General features: G+C 28.0%; 1 protein-coding gene across 3 annotated transcripts in view; it reads right to left on the reverse strand.

Annotated features, from left to right (window-relative positions):
* LOC107456464 (solute carrier family 12 member 4) overlaps window positions 1-25,484 on the reverse strand; it is a 423,880-nt gene that overhangs the window by 119,480 nt on the left and 278,916 nt on the right. The window contains exon 1 of one of the 3 annotated variants that reach the window (XM_043042832.2): window positions 8,246-9,024. The exons of the other annotated variants lie outside the window; for them this stretch is intronic. Coding sequence (XP_042898766.1) covers window positions 8,246-8,378 — 133 coding nt within the window. The 5' untranslated portion in view covers window positions 8,379-9,024. Of the gene's footprint in view, window positions 1-8,245; window positions 9,025-25,484 lie in introns of those variants that run through there. 3 annotated transcript variants of the gene reach the window in all.

The following is a 25,484-nucleotide window of genomic DNA, read 5'->3' on the forward strand; positions in this document are numbered from 1 at the left end:
TTTCATAATTGTACACTGAGAAAAAAATATGGTCAAAACTACCAGAATACGGTAAAATTAACCGTGTTTATAATTCTATGCGAATACAATTTTTTACCGATGTGCTTGGGATATCAATTTGATAAAATAAATACTAAAATATTGTTTTATAAAAGGCGTTATAATTGGATAAATGTGGTAAAATTTGGTAATTTTATCATGATACTTGTATCATGATAACATTTGGTAAAAAATATCTCAGAGCATGGCATAAAATCTATTTATTTGATTAAATTTACTTTCAGTTTTGCATTTTTTACTTAATGTGTGGTAATGAGAACTATAATTTTGAAAATCAGAGTTTTTGGTAAGCCGTTACCGTAGAAAATGTTAAAATTTATTGTATATTTTGGAACATCGGTGTCAGAAGCTCAGTACTTATAACCAGAATTAGTTTTTTTCCATCAAAAAAGTTTTTACCATGAATTACGGTAATTTTAATAATTATTTTTCTTTTTGCATGATATCAAAAATCTATGCAATTTTGATGCTGATTCCGCATTGAAATATATGAATATTTTTTACATGATTTTATTAAAATCACTCGCTATATGGATCAGGTATCCTCATATGATTTGACAGATAGTAATTTTGTGCAGTAATATGTAAAAATTTCAACCGAATTTCAAATGCTACGTGTACATAACTTAAACGTAATAATTATTTTTAAAAAGGAAATGAAATTTAAAAATGACGTACTTCTGAATTTTTGTTTATCAAGAACTCTTTAATCAATTCTGCTCAAAATTTGCTTTTTTTATATAAAAAAAGGAAAGTTTAAAATGATGTAGATTTGTATACTACCTTACAGTAGAAAAATTTTTCAATTCTAATTAAATAAAAAATAGATAATGACCTTAAAATATTACATTTTGCATAAAATAAATAAAGGAGTCAGATAATAAACGAGATAAGATAATAGAGGAAATAGTTTAATAATTATGAATTTTTTGATACACCTAAATATCTCCGAGATATGTGGAAATAAGAAAAAAAGGAGAGTAATACTAGGTACATTACACAGATAATGCTCGTTTTTGTGTCTGATTATGCAACTTTAAACACAATACCGAGTGCACAGACTATTTAGCAATTTATTTCTATTTATTTATTTAATTTAATTGAAATAACAAATTCTTCCCGATGTGCAAAAAAAATTGAAAATAAGTTACAAAAAATACGAAATTGAAGTTTATATATATCTGGCATTTTCTTATACTGTAAAAATTTCGAATCAAATGGTAAAAAATAACCGGCAAAGTTCCGATGCAGTAAAATTCATTTTTACCAAAGCATGTTACGGAACAAAAAATCTCATAAACTGTAATTTTTATGGTAATAAATACTGTGAAATCACTAAATATTACTATATAAGAGTAATAATAATAATGAATATAACTGTAAAAATTACGGTATTATATTACAATGGTAAAAATGGATTTTACGATAAAAGGGATTTTACAGATGATGCACCCAAAATACCTATACTTTATACCGCAATTTGATCCGGAATTTTTTACTGTGTATAATAAATACATATTGCAATTTTTTTCAAACATAATTTTTTATCAGCTTTCTTAAATTCTAATTTAGCGTTAAGGATATTAGCATAGGAAAGAAAATAGTTGTCATGCCCCTTCCTCCAAAATCTATCGTGGAGCACTTACGATGTTTTCTTTTTCAACTTAGTTATAAGATGAGACATTCGAATTTATGCATTTAGAACGTTAAAATCCAATGACTACGCCATATATTATTCAGGTGCCTTGTTTTTTGCTCACTTTACACAATAATTGTCACGCTATAAATTAATCAGTTAATAGGCTTTTTCGGATTTATGCTTGATATATACCAACAAATATTTCATTTTGTTGTTTAGCCATTTTAATTTTGACAAAAACGATAGGCCTGAAACAATGCGGGTTAAAAATATCTACTAATTCCGTGATTATTAGCACTCACTTTCTTTTTTATCTGGTAAATTATCTATCTCATGTAATATACTAACGAAACGGCTTGAAACAATGACTTGTAAAATTAAGAGCACTTTTAAAGAAGAGATAATGCTTGTTGAAAACATTCTTTTCATTTTTATTTACACTTCACCACGCTCTAATGTCTTTCCTCTAGTAACACAGGTGGAAATACTTGTTAAAGGGTACAGTTATTTATTTTGCTTGCTTGCATTTTTTGTTGGTGGTGTTATTTATTTCTTGGGAAGACAACTCATCCAGCAATTCACTTTTTGTTTAGTTGACGTAGAATGTTTTCGAAACGTTTCCCCATCCCTTGCGGTAGCTCTTTCAAGGTTTTTGTGTGCCAGAACTTTCGGAACCTTGAAATAGAACACGGGGATATACTTAGGAAATTCTTTTTATATCTTTTAATTACATATCGCTCTTTTTTTCCTTTAAAAAGGAAAAAATAAATTCAAATATTTTCTCTCTCATTTTATATTTCAATTTTTATAAAAGAGATAAACATTTTGTAGTTAAATGCCATTTTATTACAAAATATGAAATTTCTTTAATAATGCCTTATTTTTATAACCATCGATGAACAGCCAACCGAATTTTTAGTTTACGACTACCAATGTTCAACTCCGTATCCTTGTAGTTTTGAACCCAATCGAGAAGACAAGAGAACTCCTGGATCAAGAATTGGGAAAAATTTGCCTTCGTGGAGGACTTTTTTGATGGAACTAACCCGCATTTGTGTTACATGGGGAGGAAAACCACGGAAACCTCTCTTAGCCTGATGGCAAGGAGACTCTAAGCCATGATCCGTCTACCACTAAAGATATTTTTCGTCAGCACTTTGGTCGGTGTATGCCGGGTGCTGAATTCGCATCAACCAGACATTGCTGGGCTTCGAGCCCGGTTCAGCTCATTGAATGGCGAACTCTCTATCCCCTGAATCGTTCCACGGTTCGAATACTGTATTTTGAAAAAGTTGAAAAATGGTTTTTAGAAAATTAAGCTTAATTAAAACTGTCAATGCTCGAGGAGTAATAAATGGGAAATCAGTATGCCTTTATTTCCTTCATTTACAATAAAGGAAAAGCATGAACCACGATTAATAAATTTCAAGGAATCCTCAAGAAAATCCAGCTTCTGATTTTTTTGTGGCTGGCATATTTTATAACATTATCTAATAAGCTTAACTAGAGTACATAATATCTTTCCAAGTTGGCGCAATAAGGTATGATTCGCCTTATACGATAACAAAATTGAAATCCCATTAAATTAATCAAGAAAATTAAGAATACAATTGTATTTAATCGATTAAATATTTATTTAAATAAATGTAATTATAACTAAATTGAAATTATTATTGTAATAATTAAAAATTATTTGATCTTTTTGCTAGACTAGTTAGTTCCTTTATTTGCGAAAGTCTCTGTTCAAGTATCGAACCTTTAAGCAAAGCTGACATTTGATAAAAATTGAATAATAATAAATTCTTAAAAAACTTCATTACTATATCATTGGTACTAACACGAAATTTAGCATATTTTAAAATAAAATTAAAGTTAATGACTATTTTTATTTTATTATTTTTATTTTATTATTATTATTTTTATTTTCCAGTTGTTTNTATAACGATCGATGAACAGCCGACCGAATTTTTAGTTTACGACTACCAATGTTCAACTCCGTATCCTTGTAGTTTTGAACCCAATCGAGAAGACAAGAGAACTCCTGGATCAAGCATTGGGAAAAATTTGCCTTCGCGGAGGACTTTTTTGATGGAATTAACCCGCATTTGTGTTACATGGGGAGGAAAACCACGGAAACCTCTCTTAGTCAGATGACAAGGAGAGTCTAAGCCATGATCCGTCTACCACTAAAGATATTTTTCGTCAGCACTGTGGTCGGTGTATGCCGGGTGCTGAATTCGCATCAACCAGACATCGCTGGGTTTCGAGCCCGGTTCAGCTCATTGAATGACGAACTCTCTATCCCCTGAGTCACTCCACGGCTCTAATACTGCATTTTGAAAAAGATGAAAAATGGTTTTAAGAAAATTAAGCTTAATTAAAACTGTCAATGCTCGAGGGGTAATAAATGGGAAATTAGTATGCCTTTATTTCCTTCATTTCTGATTTAATAAATTTCTGGGTCTTCTTCATTTCTGATTTAATAAAGTCCAGCGTCTGATTTTTTGTGGGTGACATAGTTTATTACATTATTTAATAAGCTTAACTAGAGTACAGAATATCTTTTCAAGTTGGCGCAATAAGGTTTGATTTGCCTTATATGATAACAAAATCGAAATCTTATTAAATTATTCAAGAAAAATTAAGAATACAATTGTATTTACGACTATATAGTTATTTGATTAAATGGAATTATTACTAAATTGAAATTATTATTGTAATAATTAAAAATTATTTGACCTTTTTGCTGGGACTAGTTAGTTCCTTTATTTGGGAAAGTCTCTGTTCAAGTATTGAACCTCTAAACAAAGCTGTCATTTGATAAAAATTGAATAATAATAAATTCTTAAAAAACTTCATTACTATTTCATTGATACTAACACGAAAGTTTGCATATTTTAAAATAAAATAAAAGTTAATGACTATTTTTATTTAATTATTATTTTCATTTTATTATTATTTTTTTTTATTTTTCGGTTGTTTTTTCTTGTGTATGAGAAATTTTGTATTTAATTATTTTTTATGATAAAATTGTTATTCAGATTTTTATTTTTCCCTCTGTGTAAACTTTTCGCAACAAATCTTTAGATTTTGAATAATAGAATTTTTTTTGGATAAATATTGATACTAGTCATATCAGCGATAACATATCAGCGATATTATGAAGCAGTGTCTTTCTTAATGTAAAATGTCAAAGTTTTGAAAAACCTTTCATTTGGTTTCAGAAAAATATTTAATTCAATTTGTAATCAAGTCTTTCTGCTTAACATGCTAAATTTTGACAGGCTAGTATTATTTTCTTTAAATAAAACTTTACTCTCTCAATCATTACCATGATAATTTTAGAAATTGCTCAATAAATCACGAAAAAACCTACATAATTCCCAAACTTAATCTTTTAAAAGCTATAAATAAACACATTTGTTTTTTTAACCTTCTCAATTTTAATATGAATACAAAATGAGTTGATATTACAATTATTGACTAATGGCACAACCAGTCGACGAGATCCGCTTGACCACACTTTCCATGTTAAGAGTTGCAGATTTGTTTCCGCGTATCCAAGACAACCACTCTGATATGACGGGGAGGTTTTTTTTCATCTTTTCCAGACTGATAGGTTGAATTATTAATTAACTGACACTATCAAGCACCATCATTACATAGAACGGAAAATATGACTGAATGAGTTCATAAATTAGGCACGTGTCTTCCGGATGGAAATAGTGTAATAAAATTACACTATTTTGGTGATAGAAATGTTGTTAAAAGGTTTGTTAAAGAGAAATAAATTTTGAAAACGTAAACTGTGGAAAAAAATAAGAATCGTTCGTAAAGAATGTCAAATTTTTTTGTCAATGTATTTCTGATTATCTCTTTTTCCTTTGTCTCAAAGTGCATTCTCTGTACCGCATAGTCCCAATGTTTCATGTAAAGTGCAGTGCGCAAAATTAAAAACGGACATATAACGGATATAAAATAATTATAGCTAAATTTTTATTTTTACATTCTTACCAATAAGATACCTTCTTTGAATAATACCTCATAATATTTGCAATAGACAAACATTTAATCTTTTAACTCTTCCTTAAACATTTTTCTTTTGAATAATACACAATAATATACTCTACATTTTAAAAATTTAACATTGAAATACTTCTATCCAGTTAAAGTTCATTTTGTTTGTACAATGAATAATTTTGTATTCCACAATAGTTAAAGTCGTTAAAAAAATTTAAAAAATTTAACGTCAAAATTAGTGATCAGTAACTAGTAGCGTATGCTCACATTGCACTAAGAAATATTGTACAGTGCGCAAAAAAAAGAAGAAAAAACGGACCACCCTGAATAAATTTTGATCTAATAATCAAATCTTCGCGTTTTCGGAATCAATCTTAATAACTCAAGGGGAATGTTGAAGAACAACAAAAAATTAAGAAACAATATTCTAAAGTAACTTGCATAAGAGTTTTAATATGAGTGTAACAGAATGATTGAAATTAAACATTCAAAAGCAGGCACCACCTCTTGCTTTTCATTACTCTAAATATTGAAAATGTATAGGTAACGCTATTTTCAACTTCAAACATGAGATAGTTTTATGAGTATTATATGCATATTTTTGAGCATTTGGTAAATATTGACTGCTAAGTAACTTGGAAAATGGAAGCTTTTGTCAAGATTGTGTTCTATAAAATGTTTTTAATTGAAACTGTAATTAAAAAAACTCTTTTAATAATTTTTATGGTAAGAGGAAAAAATAGAATTTCTTATAAAAAAAATCATCATAATTAATTCAGAACGATTTCAATTTCATAAGTAAATAAAATATTCATAAAAATAAAATTTTTGATAATTCAATTTTTTGATCGTTCTCAATTTTTTCAAGTAAAATCTCTACTTATATACAAGTTTGGGAACTAAATTAAATTAGGGATTGTTCAAAACTATATCCAAAGTTTCAATTTCATTTTAAACAAAATTTTTTCGCAGAAATTTTTAAATAACATTTAAATTAAAGGAAGCTATTCATATTCTAAAAATAATGAAACAAAAATGTAATTCGATCAAGTTTTATAACAGTTTGCAGTAAAAGCAAATAAAAATAAAAATGTAAAAACAAACAATATTAGAAATTCGACATTACAAACGGAAGAAAAAGACAAATTTTTTAAACTTTGTTTTTGCTACAAATAAAATGTCATTCGGTTAATCTTATGAAAGTCATAAGAATGATTAAATTAACAACTAAAATAAATAATTATTCAATGAAGCTAATATCAACAAATACGTCAAAATAAGTCGCCTAAAACTTGCACGTCACATCTGTCGAATGGGCCCTTCCTCCTTAATATTTAAGATCTTCAATTACAAACCAATGGGAACTAGAGTTAGAGATAAGTTCCGATGACTTGACTGTGGGTAAGAGGATTTCAGAATCCTAAGGATTAATAACTGGAGAACAATTGCAAAGAACTGAGCAGAATGGAGGAAGGTTCTTGGGAAGACTCGGGCCCACAAAGGGCTGTCGTGCCGAAAGAAGAAGATAATAAATAATGCAGAGTTTTTTATTAATTGTTACCGTACTTAAAAAGTAAAACTGTATTATATTATCAAATAAATATTTAACGTGTCTTTCAAAAACCAACATTTACCTTGTATATTTTCAATATCTTTTACAGAAATTTTAATCGAATTAGAATTTGCTTTTTATTATCATAAATATTAAACATTGCTTACTTGCTGTATGTTAAATAAAAATTTTCAATGAGAAAAGTGATGCATAACACTTATGTTAAACTTCCACCAAATATTTAAAAACTCATTTTTATTTGTCAATTTATCTAGAGTTAAAAACTGTTTAAAGTATGACATTTTAAATCCAAAAGTTATCCAAGAGTTAAGTGCAATAAGTTTGTGATTGGTAAGCTTAAAAAATTAACATATAAAAAATAATAGTCTTTTTAGCATAATAGCTTTTGTTAAAGAAAACAATGCAACGCACGGAAAAAACAAATTCTGGTAAAATTACCATACTGTATGAGAATGGTATTTCTGTTAAAAGAAAAACATTATTATTTCAAAAAAGCAAAAATACCAATGTGCATGTTATTTAAACCATTCACTTCATAATTTTTTCCGTTCATATGAAAACGGTTTTGTCGAAAATTTCAATTTTCGAAATTATTGTTCTTATTACCACACATTTAATAAAAAATTCAAAACACATTATAAAATCATATTTTATAATTAATTTTACCAAAATCATTACCAAAGCGCTTTAGTAAAATTACTGAGCGTTTTGGTGCTCTCATAGATCCAAGAGCAAAATTTTACCTTATTCTGGTAGCTTAGACCATGATTTTTTTCTCAGTGCTTAAATGACTAGAATTTATTAATTAATAAAATTTTAATACTATTAAGATATATAGATAGCTTTACAAAAAATGTAGGTTATTATCAGGTAATTCTATCAAAATCTCTTAATAATAGTTTATTAAATTAAAAATTTATTGGGAAATTTCGACAAAATTTATGATTTCTTACCTGGTAAAAGTCGATCAGTAGTCCTGTCATTGTCACTCAATGTATAGGATGTTGGAGACATAGGACTCAAAGTAGAATCATCAGGGGTCTTAGCCTGAGTAACCTCAAATTTTGAGGTCCCTTCTTCAGTCATTGTTAGAGATTGTCTTCAAGCACAGTCAATTAAAATACTTCAATCCTTTTTACACGATTAAAAGACAAATGTCCGAAATTTTCATATCTTCACAATTTAAATGAAAAATTCTATAATCCCAATTTGCTAATGACTTGTTAATGCATGCATTTAACGAGCCTTTCTGATGGATTAGCTTTGCGATTCATAAAAAAAACACAGATCTGCGGTGCAAACTAAATTTGCAGACTCCTAAGTTGGCAAGTTGACAAATAAAATAAAAAGTGTTAATTGTGAGTGCAGAGTTGGATAAACTAATTTATTTATAGTTTGAGAGTTTATAGTTTTTCACACTTGTCTTTACTACAAATTGACATTAAATTTGATCACCTCTGAATATCACGACCACCGAATCAATCACCTCCCCTAATTCCTCTTCCGGATGGAAGCGTGGGAAGTAGGATGCTCTTCTTCCCGCAATCCTTCTGGATGCGGAGGAGCAGGTGATGCGAAGATGCAATAGATGAGAGAGCAGCGGGATCCTGGAGTTTAAGGAAACCTTAGTATTTGAGTATTGGCTCTGTGCCTAACCGGGGTGCTTTGTGAGGGAAGATGCAGCAAGATTAGGCCTCACTAGCGCCCTCATGGCTTTCGGCGAGGATCGATCTGAAACCCCTGATCATTCTTTTGGAACTCGCGCTGGATTCTTCTACTTCCTGGAAGGGGGTGTCGGGAGGAACATTATTCAATACTTTGGAGAGGATTTTTCGAATGAAGAACTACTTTTAGGTATTAAAGGTAGAAACTACTTAGTGATGAAGATTTTCTAATTTTCCGGTTTCGGTCAATGCAACAAAATCAATTATTTCCGGTCGAAGGAGGTGCTTAAATTCTTGTATCAGTGCTTCTATTTATAGATTTCTGTGTTTGATTTATATCAGCCATTTTAATACTCTGTTACTTATTCAAAGAGATGTTTGTTTAGATTTTTAAAATTGAATTTTGTTCACTCAAACAGCTCGGTTTAATTACAATTTAATAGCGCACGAAATCCATGATATCGATTTCATTACTTTGATTGATATTACACTAACATTGTGAAGGAATTTTAATTTTAATGCAATCGGTTTCAATGAAATCTTAACTAATCTAATTCAATTCGCGGCTTGAAATATTTCGAATTTTTCTTTGGCATTTTTGGAATTTGATATCATTGTTGTAAATGCAATTCACAGTTTGTATACAATTTGAGTTTTTGATCACAGTTTTCAGAACAGAAATTTTTAAAAATGATGTCTTTTTTTCGAATAAATAATTACATATTGCTACGAATTACAACACGAAACATTAAATTCTTTTAATCTTAGATATTGCATAAAAAGAGGAAATATTCTTTGAAAACTCAGATTAAGCTTCTACCATAATTTGAGAGAATAATACAGCTGGTCGCCTTGCATATCTTTGTATTATATTGCAAACGAATTAAGTAAATGATATTATTTATAATAAATTTAGAAAACTGCTAACATATTATAATGAGACTTATAATTCTTAAACTACTTATGGAACACTAATTACACATTTTCAATACGATTAAGATTACATTGCATTATTTTTGATTTTTTCAGAATTGCGACGTTTCTAAAATTTTGCTATTATTGATAGTCAGAAGTATTTACTGTAATATTCTAAAAACTATTTAAAGAGATCAGAGATATCTGGAATTGATCCAAAGTTCTTTAAAATAAATTTGAATTATTTAAAACAGCTTTTAAGCAAATTTATTAGTCTAGTCAGAAAATTGTTACCTTTTCCGTAAGTGTATTTTCAGAGCCATTGATTTTGATATCATTGAATAAAAATATTGATTTTAGTTTACTTTCTTAAAAGTCGAATAACATATGATAAAAATCGAGTCTTCAGAACTGAAATGTCTAAAATATTGTATGCAAATATGGATTTAACAGAATTCAAAAACCATTCCATGATTGGGAAAGCTAGATAAAAATTTATATTAAAAGGAGAAAATTGAATATAATCTAAAGTATTTTCTTTAAAATAATTTTTCAGAGCAAATTTATAAGACTGTAGCCAAACCACGGTTTATTTTTCGCAAATGCATTTTCAGAGCCATTGATTTTCATATCAACGAATAAACATATTGGTTTAGAGTTACCTTTCTTCTAAGTCGAATAACAATTGATGAAATCTAGTCGTTAAGATAGAAACTTCTCCATACTGCATGCAAATATTGATTTTACAGAATTCGGAAAGCATTCTCTGATTGAGTAAACTGTAGGTCTGAAGTTATAAACCATTCACTAACCTGGAAAACGCTATTTTTTTCTAACTAACAAAATGCTTTGTCACATCGGAGCAGACGATTTTCCATGTATCAAGCATGGATGACTTTATACGTCACGTTTTGACGTCATAGTTGTGTTGATAGTTCGAAGTATGTTACCTGAAATGCCAAGTTTCTCTTGTGCAGCCATTACAGGAATTACTTAAACATGGGCTGAAAAAAAATTATGTTTCAACAGTAGGAAATAAGATTATCTGTTTTCAGTTTTTTTTTGCTTTTATAATATTAATTTTAAGTTTAATACAAAGCTTTCCGTCCTTTTTTTAAAAATTTTAACATAACGCTTGTCATTACTTAGTTTCGACATAATGTTTCAGGTAATTTGAAATAGATTGTTTTGCTTTAATGAATTATAAGCTTTTATTGTTCGATTTGATGAGATTGTTTAAAATAGAATGGCAAGTTGAGAAAATCTTAATTTTCGACATTTTCATCTTTTTGATATTAGAAAAAGAAACTTCAAAAGCTGCTGATGATACTTGTGCTGTGTATGGATAAGTTATAATACCTGTTAAAAGTATGTTAAAACCTGAGAAAGTTAAAAACCTGTCAGTAACCAGATAAACACTATTTTTTTTATCAACACTGTGTATTCCCAAAGATGCATCTCATTTTGGCCGTTCAGATGAGCTTTTATAGAAGCACACATATACTAATTTACAAATTATTAAATTTCAAAATGGAAAGCAAATTTTTAAAAAAAAAATAGTTTGTTTTAATCAATCAATATTTTTAAAATAATTTGTATTTTTGCGTTTAATGTTGCGAAAAAGGAATTAATCAAATATTGAAGCAAATCTGATTTCTCAAGCTCTGTAAGTTGCAATCACTTTGTAGCCACACATAAATTTTATTCCATTAGTCATTACCGAAGAAATAAGAAAAATTATTAATTGTGCATTATATAAATGATGTTGAAAATTGTACGGACGTAGGATCTAATTATAGAAACTTATTGATTTCCCTTCTTATTTATTAACTAGACGGTTGAGCCAAATTTTAACATTGAAAAGGAATAACATTTAGAAAATATATATATATATATATATATATATATATATATATATATATNTTTACTTATTATTTCCCCCCCTTTTTTTTCATATGTCTATAATTTTTCTTTGTTTTATTCTTCATTTTAAACTTATATATAATATATATATATATATATATATACCATAATAAATAAATCCAAAAAGGAAATTAAGAAGAACAATAAGTTTTATTTACTGTGCATAAGCTGCAAGTAAATAGAACTCATAAGTTCAAAATGTAGAGAAAACATGGAAAAAATTACAGAGCAACGAAAAAAAAAAGGGGGGGGGGAAGGAAAAAAAGCAATAAAAATAACAAAAAATTGAAGAAAAAAAACCCTCCGAAAAAAGGGAAAAATGAATAAAAAACTATTTTATTAATTTTTTTCTCTTTTATTTCCTCCAGTTTTTTGTTATTTTTATTATTATTTTTCTTCTTCCCCCTTCTTTCATTATTCTGTAATTTTTTCCATGTTTTCTCCACATTTTGAACTTATATATAATTAATTGCTTATAGATAATTACTGTAATTATAATTAATAAAGAATTTTTGGGTAATAATTGAGTAAATAGAGGGAGTTGTCCTTCTGCCGCAGACTGGACGCGTTTGGTAACCTCTGACCTGAGAAGTATTTATCTTTTTTATCTTTTCTTTCTCTTGAAAATTCATTTATGCAAAATATTGAGATGAGTGGCATGGTAAAAAACAATTAAGTTTTTATCCCATGTTAAAAAAAGTAAATCTATTAGTTATTAAGAGCGTTTATTAGTCTATATGTATAATAATTAATTAAATTCTAATGAAAAGGTTATTCACCTTTTATTTTCAAAAGTCATGCAAATAATTAAACGAAAATTTCCTCAAATTCGTTGTTGTAAATGTTTTTTTCCCAAAATATTTCTACAAAAATATAAAACATTTTATAAGCAAGTTACAAAATTATCAAGAGAAACTCATGTAATGGCATTATGGATAAGAAACGTCATTGTTTGAACTTTCTGCATTGTGGTACTAAATATTAAACATCATACGAAACAACTATTCTTCGATTATCTGCTGAATTATAATTTGTCTGTTTACTCCCAAGAATGCCATCATAATTAATCCTTTGGACGGTCTCTCTGGGATTGTATACATTTTAGATTAACAATATCATCAGGTGAGATAGTTTCAGTTGTAAGACCATTTTAATCAATTCTTCACAGATTATTGTCAGAAGGGGATCAAGAAATTTTGATCAAACAGCACTGTAGAATGTTTACAGACACTAAAGATCAAATCTATTATTCTGAATACTGTCATTATAGGATTATTGACACTTCAAGCATTTCCTGCAGAAACGGATGGAGTTCATAAGATGGAACTTTTAATTGCTCGGTTGTATGATTGATATCTTATTTTATGTTGTATTTATTTGAAATAAATATACTAAAGATAAGTTTACTTATAATCGGTATTACAATTTTGAGTTTTAAGTTGCAGTTTTATATAGACAATAGTAATCTAAAATAATCATAAATTTGAATTAACGTACAATCGTGTGACTTTGTGATACAGACTTATTTTGAAGTGAAATAGCATCTAGTGGTTTTAGGAAGAAATGTAACAACTAGAAAATGAGTCACCTGTCTCAGCAGCAGCATTAGGTTGTGAAACTGTTGTCATTTTTGCGTTCACTGATCCGTGTTGATCAACAAAAAATGTCTTTTTTCTTTTTTTCTTTATCTTTATTATTTATAATTTTCTTAATATCATTTAGGATAATATTCGTATGCAGCATTTTTATCGATAAGGAATTAAAGCTATTTTAGAAGCCAAAACTGTGATTTTAAAATATAAGTTAGCTTTGTAAAATTTGTGAACTTCACTTTTTATAACCTAAGCATTCTCAGGAAAATCAAATCATGTTTGAACCATAATTCGTTTTTCATGCAACATTATTAAGGCGGCAAATTGATTAAATTAAGGTAGTTCTGTTTAAGTTTGACCATTGTATCATGTCATGAAGTTTAAAAGTACAATAATAGGGTTCAACTTCAAAAATAAATAATATGGTCCATATTAAAATTTCTAATTTATTGAAAGGAATTTCCTTCAGCACCACGCAGCAAAATATTTGAATGATGTTATGATTCATTGATGTTATGTTATTAAATAGAATGTTATTAATCTTGAAAAAACCAGAACTATTATTATTCAAAGCTACAGAGGCGTCGAATTAACCACATAAACTTTGCGTAGTTTTCCTCGGTATTTTAAATTTAATGAGTGAAAAAAAGACGAGTCTTTTTCTTTTTTTTTCTTCATACTAAGTTGTGCGATAAAATAAAATAAAATTGAATCAAAATTAGTTTGGCCAAGAATAGGTGCGTAATTAAGTATTGAAAGAAGAGAAAGAATTTTATTTCTTTATTTTTTTTGTTCTCAAACAATTCTTATGTACACTAGGAAACTTCTTTAAACTAATTATTTAATTAAAACTGCAGAGACATTAAGACACCGACTGTTTAGAAAGAAGCATTTGAAATAATAGTCAGGCGCTAACTCTGGAAGTATCCGAATAAAATTTGTGTTCATCATAGACCCCCTATTGATTAGTACATTGGTATTATCTTGCGAAAATTTTTGTATCTTGCAATAATAGATTTTCAGAAACAAAAGAATTGCTTCTTTTCTTATTGGAGTTTTCTAGTAGGAGTATAATTTATTTCACAAGAATAATCAAATTAGAACTCTTCGAAGATAAAATAATTCTAATAATATTAAAAATGTTTTGAATAAATAAGTTATACATAAATTAGAAAAAGGAAAATCTTGATCAATATATTAAAATTATTATTTTTTAGACTATCATATGGAGAGTTTGTTCAAACTAATTTAATATATTAGCATACATAATAGAAATTTTCAGTTGATAGGGAATGCACTTATTTATTGTGTTTGCTAAATTTCAATAGAATTTAATACTGTTCCTGTTCAAATAGATTAAGAGAGAATGAATTTTTTTGCTACTAGTTTTTATCATCATTTCAGAATGCAAATAAAGAAATTTTCTTAGCAATCTTAGTAAATTAAATTTCGTTTTAATAAGTTGCATATAAAAAAATAAATTTTCAGAACACGCAATTGAATAAATGAATTCATTTTTCAAACTTTTAAACCATATAAATAAGAAAAAATTTTTAAACATAAATTATAGATAAAACAGAAATAATTTTTTTATCGGTGTTTTATCGAAATGCAGATAAATAAATAATGTTTTTAACCATCTCACTAAATTAAGTATTTATTTCAAATTTTCAGTTAAAGAGGATGGATACAATTATCAGATTTGCTCAAATAGGCATTAAATCTTTAACAATTTAATACGCAACTATTTACACAAAGTTTTTCTATACAAAAAACTTCCATATCACAAATAGCAGCTCTAAATTGTTTGAATGAAAATATTTAATGTTTTATGTTTGAAAAAGGGTGTGTCACTCAATGGTTCAGAACGTAGGTTTAGACTACATATTTGAATACCAAGGGACAAGAAGGGGTATTAAGTAAATGATCCGTATAATACGAATAAGTAGATGTTTTCCGACTCAATTTGCATTTTTTGTGAGCAATGTTTTTAGAAGCATGCAATTGAAGCATTATTTTCTGTGAGCAGCCAATCAAAGTACTTTGTAATGCAAAAGATTTTTAAGTATTAGGGATATCAGGGGTGTTATCTACAATGTGTGTATCAATCAAAAGATTTAGACAAAAAGATTATTAACTTACAGTAAAGATTAAAACGTACGTGACTGTACTTCATAAAATCCTTTAATAAAAACGAATTGTGCAATTTTTTCGTACAATTTTCGATTATCTTTAGTGTAAATTATATTCAAATTGTACAAACGAATTTACAATTTTGCGCAAAGTGAAATTAAAAAAAAGCTTAAATAAAACAATTGCGATTTTAGAAGTATAATTATATTCTCCAATTATCTGCTTAGCATAATTATAAACCACTTATTAGAATGCAATAATTGTAAACATGAATAATTACTTTAAAGAAAAAACAGTTGATTTTGGAAAGAATTTGCTTGAGAAATCTCGTAAAAACTGCTCTAATTTTTATTAAAGTAATTGTAATTTTATGAAATTGAGTCTTTTAATCATGTAAATTGAGTTCAACCAGAGTCGAAGCTAAGAAAGAGAAATAGGGAAAAAAATTAGATTTTAGTGAATTTCTACAATTGTACTTCCGAATCAATCTAAATTAGTAACAAAAAAAGGGCCATTTGCTTTCTGTGAATTGCACAACCCATAAATAAGGTAAATTTTAATACACTCATTTTTTCCCCTTATTTCATTAAAAGCTTAGAAAAATATGGTACTTCAATGCAATATTCACATAACCAAATTACTTCCATTCATTTTTGTGCAATTGTAAAATACGTAACTACAATTGTAACTACAACTGCAACTACAATTGTAACTACAATTGTACGATTGTAAAACAGGTTAAAAATATTTTTTTAGCCCGTGGACCAAATAAGTATATCTATGTTTTGATCACTGCATCATACGATGCATAATTAACATACATTAACTTAATTAACATATAAAGTTAACATATAATACAATTGAGCAATATGCATTAGAGTTACACAAAATATAAGTCTAAATCATCTAAGGGTATGGTTCAGTGCAACAGGAGTAACAATAAATTTTATATTTTGGAAAAGCCAAACCAATAAAATGCAGACAGTGAGTGGGTTGAAGGATTACTAATGGAAAATTTAAGAGAAAATTCTGTTCCGTACGTTGTTTTTCGGAAACATAAAATAAAAAATAACAATACATATACATTTAAATTAAAAATTGGTAGTACCTTTATTTAATAAATTAAGCGTATTATTCATTTTTGAAAATGTTGTTTAAGCGTAATTACCTTTTTATTTATAAGCTTTATTCATAAAAGTTTAACTAAGTTCCTTATTCTTATAATAATTATTAAATATCTAAAAAATCTGAAATCGATATTATTAAGTGCGATTGCATCAATTTTAGTATCGTTCAAAAATGTAGTTGAAAGAAATTAAAAAAAATAATAAATTATTCAAGAATACTTAATTATAGATTTTCAAACAATAAACTGTATGATACTACTCAGTAGCAAATAAAAAATTATCAAACAATAGGATTTGCTTAAATTTAAAAAAAAAAACAATTGCATGATTCAGTGAAAATTATTCTCTAAGCATTAGAAATAAATTATGATGATTTTCTTGTTGATTATAAACTAGCTAAATACCTATTTTTAGCATTAAAAAAAAGTAATGAACAAAGGAGTATTTATCAACACTATGAAATCATGTACAAAATTATAGGCTCATACTGACATAATTAAGCTAAAACAGTTCCAATTTTTTATTCATTATTATTTTTTGCTCCTCCCAGGGACATTTTGTAGTGAGATTAAGTAAAACATGTTTATAGAATGTCCATTAAAATAAAGATTACTAACATTCAGTATTATTTGGCATAATGCTATTACTCAAGACAGTTTTCTGAAAGTCCAAAATTATCATTGCTTCGCGGGACCGGTAAAAACCTATTTCCACAGTAGCTACAGTAAGAATCTTATTTCTAATATTATTATAGTTAGTATCTTTAAACTAAAAATACCAATTAACATAATACCGGTATAGCCTATTTTTATAACCAGCGTTGAGATGCCGACTCAATTTTGAGTTTACGACTACTAATATTTAACTCCATTGTCTTGTTATTTTGAACGCAATCCAGAAGACTAGGGAACTCCTGGATCAAGTAAAGGAGAAATTCGCCTTCGTCGAAGACTTTTTGATGGAACTACTCCGCATTTGCGTTGCATGGGGAGAAAAACCACGAAGACCTTCCACGATTAGTCTGAAGGCAAGAGGACTTTAACCTATGATCTCTCCCCATCTGAGGATAATTCACGTCAGCACTGTGGTCCGTGAGAGCTTTATGCGGAATTCGTATCGACCAGACATTGCTGGAATTCGAAAATGGCTCATCTCATTGGGAGGCGAGAAATCTATTCCCAAAACCACCATGGCTCAATCCTATTAATTATAAACTTTGGATTATCCAGCGTAATGTTTAATATCATTTTATCATATGCAGTCACAAATATGAAGAAGTATTCCTTACATAATTCACTCTTTAATTGTTTAGTTTATGGAGCCAGTGTTATTCCAATTGCATTGATTCATCTTCCATGGATGGTTTTGGCTTTATAATATACTTCTGATGAACGTGTTCAATTGATTTTTCTTACTTCATGCGAATTTTGTATCATATGCTGCAGTGATTAAAAATTCGTTCAATTTTTTTTTACCATTTGCTAAAAAGATATTTTAACTTTCTTTTTACGACCAATATTTGATACAGAAACGAATGGAAATATGCTTACAATCAACAAGTACAGGAATACTGCATTAAAATATATAACACAAAACTATTCGAAATTCCTAGGAAATATTTGTCAGAAATATGGCAGAATTCGTATAGATCAGCCATCGCTGGGCTTGGAACCCGGTTCACACCATTAACAGGCGAAAGCTCTATCCCCTGATCCACCGCGACTCTGGTAGTGCCTATTACCGAAATTTGTGTCAAAAACTATTTAGCAATGTTTTATGCTTTTCAGAAAAAAGTCTATCTTTTTTTATTTCAATTTGCATATATTACCGAAATTAGTTGGGCATCAGTAGCGTCAATAAAAATTTGGCAACTTATCTCTGTTCTTATAAATGAATAAATAACTGTTTTTCATTATTTGAGCAAATTATTTTTATTTCACATACATACAAACAAACGCGTAAATATTCGGATTTACTTATATAGATATAAAGCAACTTAATTGAAAGTTAGAAGCGTGTGATTGATTCTTATCTCGCATTACAGATCCACAATCTAAAGTACAATATAAAAGGATGAATGTAAGATTTATTCAATGCCCTTTTTTATTTTCAGAAGATATTTGCAACCCTTTCAAATTTTTCAGTCGCACAAAGAATTTAATTACGTGGTTTTCGAATTCCTCGCAACACCAGAATGCAAGTAATTAAGATTATTCGCGTTGTTTTCTTGTACAGAAAGATGCTCAAAGCTAATTCCTTAGTAAAAAAACAATAAACTTGTTAATTTAACACGGCATTGGGTAACCTAATTATTGTCCAAATTGGGCATCTTTGTCACAAACAAGTTACAGTTAAGATACATAAATTTTGAAAACTTTTAATAATAACCTAGCAATGAAATTCAGAGAAAGAAAAATTCTTAAAATAAATTATAGAATTCTTCTAATAGTTTCTATTAAAATGCTTCTTTTCTTGTGTTGTAACAGTTACTTGTAGCAACCATGTAGCGGGAATTTCAAGTTAACAAGAAAAAAATAGGTTTAAAATTTTATACTGAGATGCTTTTAGCAGCTCATAGTTTCCAGAATAATTTGTATTCAAAACCGTCGACTAAACAAATGATTTGTAAATGTTGAGATGATACCAAATTTAATTAACACTAAATTCTGAAAAAGTGAAAAAAAAACTATCAACCAATTTGCAATTTCTTTAAACCACAGATTTTCACATCTCTCCGGTATTCCTTATTCCAATTTTAATTATTTTAATTTTTTCTAAAGCAAGACGATTCTCACAGTAAGTTACTCTTACTTAAAAAAATATCGAAATTTGCCGACATTTAATTATAAATGTGTCATGATTCCGTTAAGATATTTTTACTCTGTTTTTTGAAGTTCTCTTCCAAAAGAACTTTGTTTCAGCTTAAGTGAAAGAATGAAATAATTACTCCCCAAAGCTTAACGTAATTTAATTAGTTTAAGAGAAACCAGATGCTAGTTTTAATGTTTCCATGCAACAGAAAAAGTAAAATATCGGATAACTGGAGGAAATGTAACAATTTTCTTAATGAATATATAAATAAACGAAATAATTATGAATAAATATAAACTTGTGATTCTAAGTCTTAAATGCTTATATCGAACAGTTTTCTAATTGTATACAAATAAATTTAAAGTATGTTTCAAACAAGCAGAGATTTTAAACATCATTCCTAAATCAGAATTTGTTTTCACCATTTGATTTTATTATAACCCATGACATATTGTTTATTCAATAACACTTGTGTTCACACAAAATTACAACAAAATTCAATAAAATTAAGAGAGTAAAAAATTTTTTTGCAGTTTTTTTTTGGCCTTGAAAGATTTCTTGCTTTTTCTTATAATTTTCAAATGTTGGTATTTACATGAGTATAACTGGTACTGATTTTTCTAAGATCAATGTGTTACCTAAGGCGCAATTCTACCTATTTAATATTACGAAATAAACTTTTAAATATACCCTAAGACTAAATTTATAATTTTAAACTTAGAATTATTTTTTTGAGTTAAAATTATTGTTTTGAGAAATTGTTTTCAGTTTAAATTCAAAAGCTCCTTAATAATTCCTCATTTTATGAAATATTTCTTTATGGTATTACTTATTACCTGATTTAAAACATGAACGAGAAATTGCTTGAAATTAATTAGTTTATTTGTATTTTAAGCATTGCTTGTTCAACTCCAAAACTTATCGCGCATGTGATGAAATTTCTATGAATCTGTATAATCTTTATGCTCCAACTTACTTCTTTAATAAGTTATACTTCTGCAAATCAGGAGAAGTGGACAGAGTGCCTTATTGATATTTAGCAACACAATCACGATCAAGAATAGTTTCATAAGCAAAAAACTTACTTTATAAAAAGTTAGTTTGCTAATGACACTTTTGGTACCTGCTTTATAAAAAAGCACTTTTTAAACTAACGAAATTAATAAAAATACATGTTAGAGAATTTCGCGACGAAGGTGAAGCATAATAAATAATAATAATCACAGAACGGGAAAAAAAAATGTGGTTAAATTACTGTGCTATATGGTTATGGCATTTCTGGTAAAAACAACCGAAATAAATAGTATTTAAGGTATTCGACTAGTTTCAACTTTCAAACAACTATTTTTAAAAATATTATTATAAAATTCTTAAAAACTAGTCTATTTGTTTTATTATGTGTAAAAAATTATAAAACTTACAAAAAAACATTATTTCATTTTTTCTTTAAATGGCCATTTTTAAGTAAAAATAAGGAATTTATTTTCATATACGCTAAGCACTGTCAAAAAATTTCTATAGTCTGAAACAAAAAATCCTTTGAGGATTTTATACAGAAGGCTATGAACTATATTTTGAATGACTATCTTAAAAGGCAAGTGCATATGATACTTAAATAAGGATTAATGTAATTAAAAAAGCGATTTTTTTTAAGAATTTCCGCATCTGTCTTAGTGAAAAAAACATGCATAAAAAATTAAAAAAATCTATTTTTTTCTCTTAGTCTGTAGTTTAAAACATGTCTGCTATTATCATTAACACTCATGAAACTCATGAAAAATTGTTAACTGTTATTTTAAAAGCAGTAAGAGATATCCTGTTTAACGTGCTGTAAAATGTGAAAAAAAAATCTGATTTTGGGATAAACGAAAAGGCTAAAACTCATTAGTCCATCCACTGTTATCCCCCTTCACAAATATTGCTATGACTTTGTAAATAATTGGAGTAAAAATAAAAGTTAAGTATTTAGGAAGTTAAGAGCACAGGAATTCCGAATTCGCAGTAAGCTCAATTTCGTAAATTTTGTCCAAAATCATGTTTTGCACTAGACCTTAAACCATTCATTTTGTGACTTTTTCGTTCATACGGCAACGATTTCCTAGAATGTCTGGTTTTCAAAATTATAGTTCTTATTGTAGCACATTTAGTAAAGAAAATACAAAGCTTGAAAGTAATTTTAACCAAGTATATATTCTTTTTGTTCTAAAGTGTCATGATAAAATTTAAAATCTATTCCAAAGCGCTTCGGTTAAAACTGCCGTGCTTTTTAGTGTTCTCACAAAGCCAAAAATACGGTAAATTTTACCATATTCTGTTTGTTTTGTCCATACTTTTTTTAATGAAAAATGATAAAGTCAAATTTTTTCATTGAAAAATTTATACATTTCAACTGCTAACAAGCATTATTCAAGATAAATACTCTCCAGGCGCAAAGTTTTACATTTGTGTTCCACCAACACAGTAAAAAATTTCGGATCAAATTATGGTATAAAATACTAGTACTTTGGGTTCATCTTTCGTAAAATTCATTTTACCATGAAATCTTTTTTCAGCATGAAATATTAATACCATAATTTTATACAGCAATATTTACTTAATTAGAAGGATTTAGTGATTTTGAGGTAAATTTAAATTTTTTGTTCTGTAACATGTTCCGGTAAAAATGGAGTTTATGGTAAAAAGTACCACTCTAAGTGCCGGTACCGTAATTTGCCGGTAGATTTAACCTTTAATTCGGATAGAGTGTTATATACATAATATATATACATACAATTCAGACAGAAAAAAATGGTTTTACTTAACATGCATAATAGTGACCTCTAAAATGATATTCGACAAAACTTAACAATTTCAACTAACCAAATCGATAAAAACATCTAGTTAGAAAAGGTTTTGATTAACACAAAGCATAGAAAGATTTCTTTTTATTTAAAATGCTATAATAAGAAAGTGCACGCAAGTCCTCTAGTACATATAACTAAAGTTGCAGTTTTCATTAGAACTTTGCTGGAAAGCTATAGCGAAATAAAAAAAAATTACAATTCCGTGAATTCCAATAAAAAAATAAAACTTTGGAAACAACAGTAAGTTAGGGAACCGAGAAGTGAATTGTGCGCTATTTTAGCACAACGTAGTATGAATATGACTAATAGTTGAAAAGCACGCAACTTAATATCATTTCAAACTTATTTCTCAAAACATTAAAAAAAATGTAGATGATTAGCTTGTAATAAACTTATTTCTATATTCTAAATGTTAACCGGAAGATAGATGATCCATTGACCTTGGAATATAGGTTAGTTTAGATATTATACCTTGTATCCAATGATAAAAAAAAGTTAAGGTTAATTTAACATTGCATTAAAAGAAAAGGTTTAATAGAAAATGGATAAGTATTGAATTTGTAGAATGGTTTTTCACCAACCATGAAAGTATTATTTGAAATTAACTAGTTACAGACACAACTTTGCTTTATTTAAGATGAAATAAAAATGAACAAGTTTCGTATGATTATCGGTAAATTATTACAAATTATTAACATTTTAATTTCATAAACGGCATTGAACAATTCTGAGTTTACGACCATCAAGATTCAACTTCGCAGCCTTGTAATTTTGAACCCAATCCAAAAGACAAGGGAACTTCTGGATCAAGCATTAGGGCAAACTAACCTTCGCGGAGGACTTTTTGAAGGGACTAACCCGCATTTGCGTTACATTGAGTGCAAAAACATGAAAACTTTTCATGGTTAGCCCGATAGCAAGCTAACCCATCATCCGTCTACCATTGAGGATATTTTATATAAGTACTGTAGTCCACTGTGATAGGGGCGATCCGGGAGCATAATTCATATCGACAAGTCAAAGCTGTTATTCGTACCTAGGCACCTCATTGGATGGTGATCGTTCTATCCCGTGATCCATCGCGGCTCCGGGGATAGGGGAGAAAGGGGCAAGTGAGGAAACTTTGATAAATTTGTAGATCCTATCATTACAGAAAGCTTAATATTGGCAAAACTACAATAGCCTCACAATCAAGCGTGTAGTCATTTGTTCGTTTAAAGTAATTATCGGTTAATTAAAAAAATGCAAATAATAATTTTAGGAACTATTACCAATTCTTGTAATACTAAATGTAGTACATTTATTATTACAACATTATTATTTCTTACAACAATCTACAGTCTTCTTTTTTAATTTGCTACTCAAAAATTAAGTGTGCAAATGAAAGTGCTCTAGGGAAAACATATGGTCAAAACTACTAGAATATGGTTACATTTACCGTGTTTCTAGCTCTATGGAAACACTAAAACAAGTGGTTATTTTTACCGATGTGATAAATTCATTGAAATTAATAATAAAACATGATTTTAGAATATTAGAATGAATACTTAGAATTTATGACTTTAGAATGTTTAGAATTTAGAACATGATTTTAGAATTATCATGATATCTTAGAGCATCGCCTAAAATTTACTTTTTAGTTCCGAATTTTTTACTAAACGTGTGGTAATAAGAGCTATAATTTTGAAAATCAGAATTTCAGGTAAATCGTTGGCATATAAACAGAAAAATTACTAAATAAATAGTTTAAATATCGTAAGTTTTTGGTTTTATTAAACAAAAAGATTTTTTTTTACCAGATGAAACAATTATTAAAAAATATAAAATTAAATAAAACGTATTCTTAATTAAGTTATATGTAAAAACATTAGGTTTATCAAGAATATAATTACTTGTGTATAATAATAATTTTTTGATCAATAAGTGATAATATACTGAAGATACTTCTTTTTAGCCTTTCTAGGAATTTTATACCCTTTATAGGCATTTGTTTACTTTCTTTTCTTTTTATTCTTTTTGTTTGCTGATATTTGTCGTTTCTGTTTTATAAAAAGATGGTTTAGAAAGGCTTTCACTAAAATTTTAATTTTTGTTTTAGACAAGCTACAAATTAATTCTCTGAACTGACACTTGGCTAATATTATTAGTTGTTGCCCTTGGCTGTTTAATTAGTTGCTGCCCTTGCCGTTGATTTATTAAGAAATTTATGGTCAATATCTTTTTTTCAGCCTCACTACAAATTATTATGCTTTCTTTTTACTTTGCTATATAATTTCAATTTTTCCTTTTGCCAATTGTTATCCACGCTTAGTCTTGTAATGTCATTGCAATGAAAACACAATTTTGAAAGAACACATATTTCTAAGAAGTTGTATTTTTAGCTTTGCTGCAGTCTTAGCAGTTGCATTACTCTCGTGGTAACCAGGATTTTACCCTTAATGATTTTTACTTTATACTTTTTCTGTATATTTGATGGTTTAAAGCTGTATTGTTGACAAAACGTTTTTTTTTTTTCGTTTTTCGCTGTTATCATAAACGGATTGAAATCGTCAGTTCAAATTCTAATTTTTGCCATGCAGTTTTGCTTACCATTTTACCTAAAGTATACCTAGTTTCAAATAATTTTCCAATTATTTCCTACACTGTAAAAAGAAATACTGTATAGTTGCATCCAGTTTTGGTGTTGATGTAAACTAAGTACATTTTTAAGTACAGAACTGTCGTTATAATGCAAACAATTATTCTAAATTGATAAAATAACAAATGTTTGAACGTGTTGAAGTTGCGCGAACACATTACTAAAAGCTTGATTGTTTTTAAAACGAAATGTTTCTGATTCGAATGCGTTTTATAATTTCGATTCTATCTTCGATTCTTATTTTTTTTCAATTCTATGCTGCAAATAAACAAATAGAAAAAAATGAGTACACAAAACTTTAACACTTCAAAAGTAAATGAAAAATGTGACTACAGGCATACTAGCATTCTAAAAAAATAGTTAACTCTACACCAAAAATAAACTGAGATTCGATTCTATTATCAAATTGATATATATGTACCGTTTTTACACTGAAATAATATTTCAGAGTGAAAACGTATAAAACTATAATTTTTCCACTCCTATAAATACATATATATTTATATCTATCTATCTATCTATCTATCTATATATCTATCTATCTAT

Source organism: Parasteatoda tepidariorum, chromosome 4 (assembly GCF_043381705.1).
Source record: "Parasteatoda tepidariorum isolate YZ-2023 chromosome 4, CAS_Ptep_4.0, whole genome shotgun sequence".
In the NCBI taxonomy this organism is placed as follows: domain Eukaryota; kingdom Metazoa; phylum Arthropoda; class Arachnida; order Araneae; family Theridiidae; genus Parasteatoda; species Parasteatoda tepidariorum.